The 8,228-nt window shown below is 35.3% G+C and overlaps 1 protein-coding gene across 1 annotated transcript in view; it reads right to left on the bottom strand.

Annotated features, from left to right (window-relative positions):
• Positions 1-626: 626 nt before the first annotated feature.
• Lrch2 (leucine rich repeats and calponin homology domain containing 2) overlaps positions 627-8,228 on the bottom strand; it is a 69,589-nt gene continuing 61,987 nt past the window's right edge. Inside the window, exons 14-16 of the mRNA XM_032889999.1 lie at positions 4,435-4,483; positions 4,241-4,357; positions 627-803 (exon numbers count right to left, since the gene is read on the bottom strand). Of these exons, the coding sequence (XP_032745890.1) occupies positions 732-803; positions 4,241-4,357; positions 4,435-4,483 (238 nt within the window). The 3' untranslated portion in view covers positions 627-731. The remainder of the gene's footprint in view (positions 804-4,240; positions 4,358-4,434; positions 4,484-8,228) is intronic.

The raw sequence follows: 8,228 nt of genomic DNA, 5'->3' as shown, positions 1-8,228 counted from the left end.
TGAAGGGGTGTTGAATTTTGTCAAATGCTTTCTCAGCATCTAATGAAATGATCATGTGGTTTTGTTCTTTCAGTTTGTTTATATAATGGATCACGTTGATGGTTTTCCGTATATTAAACCATCCCTGCATGCCTGGGATGAAGCCTACTTGATCATGGTGAATGATTATTTTGATGTGCTCTTGGATTCGGTTTGCCAGAATTTTATTGAGTATTTTTGCATCGATATTCATAAGGGAAATTGGTCTGAAGTTCTCTTTCTTTGTTGGGTGTAAAGAAAGTTCTTTTAAAATCTTAGAGAGATCTGATTTGCCAAAAGGTAAAAGTGCTTCTTCCAAAAACTGACATGACTTCAAGTTCAATAACTAGAATCAAAGGTGAAAGGAGAGAACACATGCAAGCTCTGGAACAGGCACACCCACACCAGCACCCACACATCCCACAGACACATGCACATTTTTGAAATAGATAAAGTCTCAACTGACTAAGGAGCCATTAGACGATTACGAACATAAACCAAAGGGTGAGAGATTCACAGCAAACCATAAAGCTCTAAAACTGCTATAGAAATCGTGTTCCAGAATATACACAATGATTAAATTAGTAGCCATATGAAAATGCTTAGAAATTGTCATAATTGTAGGAAATGCGTGCTTTAAATCAATAGCAAAACAGTTGATAGCTGGGCTCCTGTAACTACCATTGAGTCAACTAAATATGAAAGGAAATCTTTCAAATCAATATGACCCTTTGTCTCACCTCCTCATTCTCATTGCCACTTGAATTCTTCCTTGTTGATTTGTACTGAAAAACAATTCAAATACATGGTTTTATTTTTCTTTGATCATGTGAAACTTTTGTTCATAATGACGCTTAAGGCTTATTGCCACATTGGTACTTTTATGAACTTATCTGCATTTAAACACATGGACACAGTCAGTTTAAACAGTCTTCCTATTCAAACCTACAGTGTCATAAGTTACATTATTTCAAGGCCTCAAAATATGTCAAGCAGGGTTTCCTTCCTAAGCCAGACTCATTTCCCATTCTTTCAGGTTTGCAATCTCGGGGCTATTTTAGAACAGCAGATGTCATCCTGTGGGTTGTGAAGGGCTTGGAGGTCACATATCAGATATCCTGCATATCAGGTATGTACATTACAATTGATAACAACAGCAGAATTACAGTTAAGAAATAGCAACAAAATAATTTTATGGTTGGGTCACCACAGCAAGAGGAACTGTATTAAAGTGTCTCGGCACTAGGAAGGTTGTAGAGTCTTGCTTTTCTTAAGTTCATTGTGTTCAACAAGTCAAGTCAACTATTTCAGCAACTTCTTCTGAATTCTTAAAACTACCAAAGGAGCAATTGTTTTAAGAAGCTGGGCTAGAGATGTGGTCCTTACTATCTCTGAAACTCTGGGTTCAATCGTCAGCACAACAGAAGAAGTAATCTATTGATCTCAGACTTAAACTACATTAAATGCATATGCCAACTTCCCAATGATAGTAATAGTGCTAAGAGCTAACATTTAGAACTATTGTTTACTGTACATCAGTAATGACTGCATTATATGTATTGAGAAGTTTAATCTTTATAACAACTGCATATGGTATATATATATATATATATATATATATGTACTATTACCCCCAATTTATTGTGAAATATATAATGTAAATTATCTGACTATGTGACAAAGTGATGCTTAGAAGCAAAATCATACTGTGTCAATCATTAGAATGCATATTTTCTGATTCATTACCAAAATACATTGAAGTCCACTAGTCAGTGGTAGAGACAGGAGCTCATAGAAGTTCTATCTTCAAAATTATTAACTCTCAGATCATGTCCCCGATGTTTCCCCTGACATTCAGGGTTCTATTTAATTGTTCCTCTTATGTAACTTTGTGTTTGATATCCCTTGGAAAAAATGTCTGACTTACCTAGTATTTCAGTCCCAAACTGAGGTGTTTTAAGAATTACAGAAAAGAGACGTGTTACTCTAATGTATTTTACAGCTATGATTAATAATGTACCACAAGCTACATGTTTTATCTTTCTTTCTGTTTTGATACTGAAGGTTGAATCTGTAACCTCGAGCATACTAAGCAAGGTATCAATGAATTATACTCACGGCCCTATAACAATGTTTTATTTTCCTGACAACTGAAGAATAATTTGTTGATAGCTATTTTTTATGCAATGTCCTAATAGTGACATCTTCTGACAATTGGGAAGAACTACACATGCCCTTAAAGCATTTCTCAGTGACTGATGACCATGTTTACACCTACTTTATTGCATATGAAAGAAATGAACATTTACTGAGTGATGGTTCTATAACAGACATTTCAGATGTTATCCTATTTTATCCCTTAGCAACTTCATAATATAATTGATACAGCAGAAGAAACTGTTTAATCAACAAATGATGCTTTGAAAGTAAGAAACAAGTGTCTGTGATAAAGACTCACTAAGTCCTTAACTTTAATAGGTACAAATTATTTTTAAAACAATGAAACTGTTTAAATATTAGTGTTTGTTCATTTTATACAAAGCTCTCTACAACTCTAATTTCAACTGTTTGATTAACAAACTACTTGATTTTGAGCTGGAATATACCTGTATGCAATAGAAATGAAAACTTCATTTGTTTTACTTAACTGTTCTAAAGGGTAAATTGGCTAATATGTGTAAATGTTCATGACAGTACCTGGCATGTGATAATTCCAATACAAGTGTTTGGATAAATATAATCAGTTTGGTTTGGTTATGTTGGGATAAAGGAAATCAAAGAAATGTCAAATACTGCTCAGGAATACAACATCAAAAATAATTCATCAAGGTTCACATACAAACATATTTTTATTCAGTGCTTTGGTTTTAGGCTTCCTGAATCAAAAAGGGGGAAACTGAGACAAAGGCCAGGCTGTAAACCTATCTGCAGAACTGCAAATGGTTCTGGTAAAAAGCGTTCTCACTGGGATGACTGTTCATTCCTTCCTGTGTCTTCTTCACGTGTGATTATCCCTCATATTATCCACTGAACCAAAAACCAAGGCTTAGAAATAATCATAATTATTCGTTCAAAGTTTAATGTATTAAGGCATTTGCTAAAGCCTACACTTTTATTTTGATGATTTGCTAATTTCAAACACATGTTGCTTTCCAATATATGGAAAGGCATTAATATAAATGGAAGGACCAAATTCTACCAAATATAAAAATATAAAATAAATACTATTTATTAGTGGCAGGAACTTGAAATAATGTGTAATGTTGCTTAGTACTATATGTTTCGATAAAATGATTGTTATTTTGTGAGAAGAGAGTTTAGGGAGGTACAGGACAACACAGTTTACTATTTGGGGTGCAGGACCAAGTTCGTACTGCAGATATGACTCAATTGCAATGACTCCAAGAGTAAGCGCTCACTAATATTAAAAATGATTCTAAATCATGATGACTGACACTTGCAAATATAGCAGAGTTAAAATGCAAATAAGTAATAATGCAACAGAAATTTTGGCTAATTCATATGCCCTAGTATTTTAATTTATCTTTACTAAAAGACCATCTTAAGAAATCTACTGCATCGAGTGTACTGATGCACACCTTTACTCACAGCACTTGGGAGGCAGAGGCACGTGGATCTTGGTGAGTTTGAAGCCAGCATGGTCTACATAGAGGGGTCCAAGACAATCAGGACCAGATGCCTCAGGTCCAAGATACAACAAGAAAGTATGGACAAGTCTTCAATTACTTATGTATAAAGACATGGTTAAATGCTAACTGAAAATACTTCTGAACTACTTGCTGAAACCAATTCAGTGAGAGTCTTTTTGTAAGGCAGGCTTAGTGGTTTACTTCTGGAATACCAGCATATAAGAGAAAGAGGTAGGAGGATACTGATTTGAGGCTAACCTGGGCTACATTGTGAAAATCTATCACAAAAGAAAAAGATAAAATTAATCGCCACAATTAGCAGTGCAACACACAAACATTCATCTTTTTAACTATCTGAAAATAATCACAGTGTATATACATAATTTGAATTACTAAAATTTTCTGGGTTTATTTATATAGCATATCTTTATCCCTCACACAAGCACAATCAGCACAAACACAGTTGTGGCATTTAACTGGAGAGTTACATATTATTAATTTAAAGCAAAGTGTCAAAAGTAAAAAGTAGTTAAGTATGAAACAAAAACAAAATTTTAGATTTAATAATTTACCTTGAAATATTCTTTTCTGATCTGCTTACTCCGCCTCCTCTCTTCATTTTGCCAGATTATAGGCTGGGATTCTGGCCACTGTTGATCAACTATTTGATCCTTCTGATTTTCTAATGGCTATAATGAGAAAAGTCTTTTAGTAATTCAACAAATGACAATGAAATAATACATGTATTATTGCTATTTCCCCTTACCTGCCATGCAAGAGGTGATAATGGTGAATTCCCTTCATCTGCTGAGACACTAAAAAATTAAAGATGCTTTAATATTTCTTAAGATATTTTTAAAATCATTTCACATACTTTATAAACAAATTTGTCTAATCATTGCTTTAAGGCAGCAATGTTAAAAAGTACCCATACCTATGTTTCATTTTGTTGTGTTGTTTTGTGTTATGTTGTGTTGTGTTATATTGAGATCGGGACTTTCTATGTAGCTCTGGGTGGCCTGGTACTCAATATTGTAGCCCAGGCTAGCCAAGAGGTCACGGCACTACTCCTGACTCAGCCTTCCAAGGGCTGCAATGAGAAGTGGTAACCACCATGTGGGTTAGTCATATTGTATAAATTGAAGTTGATGAAACCAACCAATTGTAAATGCCTACTAACTATTGTTCCAAGAGAAACATCTAAATGGGTTTATTGTATATTAGCCTTATACAGAGGCTGACCTAATCTGTACTGTATAAATTGCGTATAATATGTACAAATACACAGTAAGTACACAGAATATTACTGAAAACAAGTTACCTTTTTTTAAAATCAAGTAATAGGATCAGTGAGGTGAGTGGGCAAATAAAGGTACTAGCTTACCATCAAGCCTGACAACCTGAGTTAGATAGAACCCTGGGTTCCAGATAGTGGAAGGGGAGAAGTAATTTCCTGAATCCTTGAAAGCTGTCCTCTGGCCTCCGCAACTGTGCCATAGCACACACGCATATATATACACATGCACACACACATTAAATAAACACGTAAATCCTTTCCTAAATGCCAAAGAATTGAGAAGACAAATACTTGACTGTCTATTGAATCACTAGGTTCATCTATGACATAACAGAGACTATTATGTCAGGACCTGTTCCAGCTTCAAGAGATCCAACATTCTCTACTTTGGGCCTCTGTGGGCACCCACACACATGTGGCATACACTCATACATAGACAGATACAGACATATATACACACAAACCCATGCAAAAGTTTTCAAATTCTAAAAGAAACAGGGTAAATCTGGGCGTGGTGGGATATAGTGGTCATCTCAGCACTCACAAGGCTGCAGTATCACTATGAGTTGGACACCTGGCTGGGCAATCCTGGGCCACAGAGTAAGCCTGGGTTACAGAGTAAGAACTTGTTTCAAAGCAACAGAGAGAGGATGAACAGAAGGAGGAATAGATGAAAAAAGAATAAGAAGAGAGAATCCAATTAAAAAAACTTTAATAAGAGTACAAGGGGCATCTCTATTCCTAGGGCATAATAAAATATATACAAATATGAAAATATAATTCCATAATTAATAGATTTTTCCAGTGAGAAATAAAGTACAAAATGTTAAGTACAGTAATTGAGAAGTTCGAATGAGGTTTAAATTTATAGAAATTGTAGAATATGTAACAAATAATATGTAAACAACTGGATGACTATAAAATACAGAAAGAAAGAAAGAAAGAAAGAAAGAAAGAAAGAAAGAAAGAAAGAAAGAAAGAAAGAAAGAAGACATAAAGAACAGCAAAAGATGGGTGAGAAAAAGGAGAAAGGTTAGAGAGACAACAACCGTAGATTCCTTACGTCTTATCAAATTTAGAAATCTATGAACCAAACAAACTTATTTTAAATATAAAGAATCCTAGAAATGGATAACAAGAGATGAATTTTATGTTTGGCCCAGGTTGCTCCACAGAGAGCATTTCCACTGCACAGAGCAGGGAGAAAGAAGTAAGGTAGAGTCCAGACAGTCCCTACATTTAGGCATCAAAGGGAAACATATAGTCCACAGGAAAATATAAAAATGAGGCAAGCAAGGATATAGAGTAGCGCGCGCGCACACACACACACACACACACACACACATACACACACACACACACACACACCCCTCTGAACAATGGAATATCGTTCTACTCTCCTAGTAATATGAAGATGAGGATAATCTCTCTTCAAATATATTTCCAATTTGTTTTTCAACCAAAGTTCTAAAGGTCTGGTCTGACATGAAATGATTCTTGAGTACCTGTACAGTAAAACAAAACTGCATTCCTCCGGGAAGTTTTGTAGGGAAATTGTTCATTTGCTAACAAGACTGAGCACTGTTGGGGGTGTATACAACAAGGTTGGCAGAAGTGGAGTCAATAAAATGTTATCAGATTCTAGAAATATTCCCGATAGTCAACACAATTTGCTAACAAATTAACTATGCAGTTTGAGAGAAAATGACTAACTGAATGAAGGGTTTTTCATTTGCTTCACAATAAGAATTGAGGTGGCTGAGAGACCATGGAAACAGAAACTAAACAAAGACACAATGAAACGAACAGAAATTATGAACTAAATGAATTTAACAGATATCTATACAACATTTCATCCTTAAACAAAAACTAAACCTTCTCAGCACCTCATTGTACCTTCTCCAAAACTGACCATATAATCAATCACAAAACAGACCTCAACAGATACAGGAAGATTTAAAATAATCCCATGCATCATATCAGATCACAACGGACTAAGGCTGGTCTTCAATAACAACAAAAACGACAGAAACAACACTTATACATGGAAGCTGAACAAAGCTCTACCCAATGATAACTTGGTCAAGGAAGAAATAAAGAAATTAAAGACTTTTTAGAATTTACTGAAAATGAAGGTACAAGATACCCAAACTTATGGGACACAATGAAAACTGTGCTAAGAGGAAAACTCATAGTGCTGAGTGTCTGCAGAAAGAAACAGGAAAAAGCATTTGTCACCAGCTTGACAACACACCTAAAAGCTCTAGAACAAAAAGAAACAAATACACCCAAGAGGAGTAGAAGGCAGGAAATAAACTCAGGGCTGAAGTCAACCAAGTAGAAACAAAAAGAACTATACAAAGAATCAACAGAACCAGGAGCTGGTTCTTTGAGAAAATCAACAAGATAGATAACCCCTTAGCCAGACTAACCAGAGGGCACAGAGACAGTATCCAAATTAACAAAATCAGAAAAGAAAATGGAGACATAGCAACAGAACCTGAGGAAATGAAAAAAATCATCAGATCCTACTACAAAAGCCTATACTCAACAAAACTGGATGAAATGGACAATTTTTAGACAGATACCAGGTACCAAAGTTAAATCAGGATCAGATAACCATCTAAACACATTTTGAAGAGGGGATAGCTGTTTCTTGAATATAGTGTGTTTCCCACAAAATTCATGTTTGCTGAGAGCTTGAACTTCAGCATTGTGGTGTAGAACTGGTGAAATCTTGTGAGTGGAACTTAGTACACTATTACTGCTCAATAGAGAGACTATTTTTGGAAGGGATTAATGTACTTTTATGGGAGATACAGTTGCTTCCTATGAGAATAAGTTGCATTACATAAAAAACCTAAAAGTTATTACTCTCTCACTTGTTTTACTGTGTGAACCTTTAGAAGATGCCTGTTCACAGGGTTGGTTATCATGGCTTCCCTCACCACAAATCCATCCAGAATTGAGCTGCTGACTTCTAAGAGATTGGCAAAGACAGAAAGAAATGGGCAACATGAAAACCAGACCAAAGTATATAGAATATAGACATCGAACCGAAATTAATCAAGGAATTATGTTCCTAAACTCAAAGGCTGACACTCAAGAGAGTGCAGGAAATGAGGCTCTGATCCGAGGTTGAAGATAAGCAGAAAGCTCATTTTAAGTTTATGATTGACCTCAATATTCTAACCTTTATCACAAAAGTCATGAGTACCCATCAGAAAGTGATAAATGGGTGTTGCATGTTGGATTTGTGTTCT

This window comes from Rattus rattus, chromosome X (assembly GCF_011064425.1).
Source record: "Rattus rattus isolate New Zealand chromosome X, Rrattus_CSIRO_v1, whole genome shotgun sequence".
Taxonomy (NCBI): Eukaryota; Metazoa; Chordata; class Mammalia; order Rodentia; family Muridae; genus Rattus; species Rattus rattus.
Note: the sequence above shows the minus strand (reverse complement) of the source record. Positions and strands in the feature narration are given on the sequence as shown.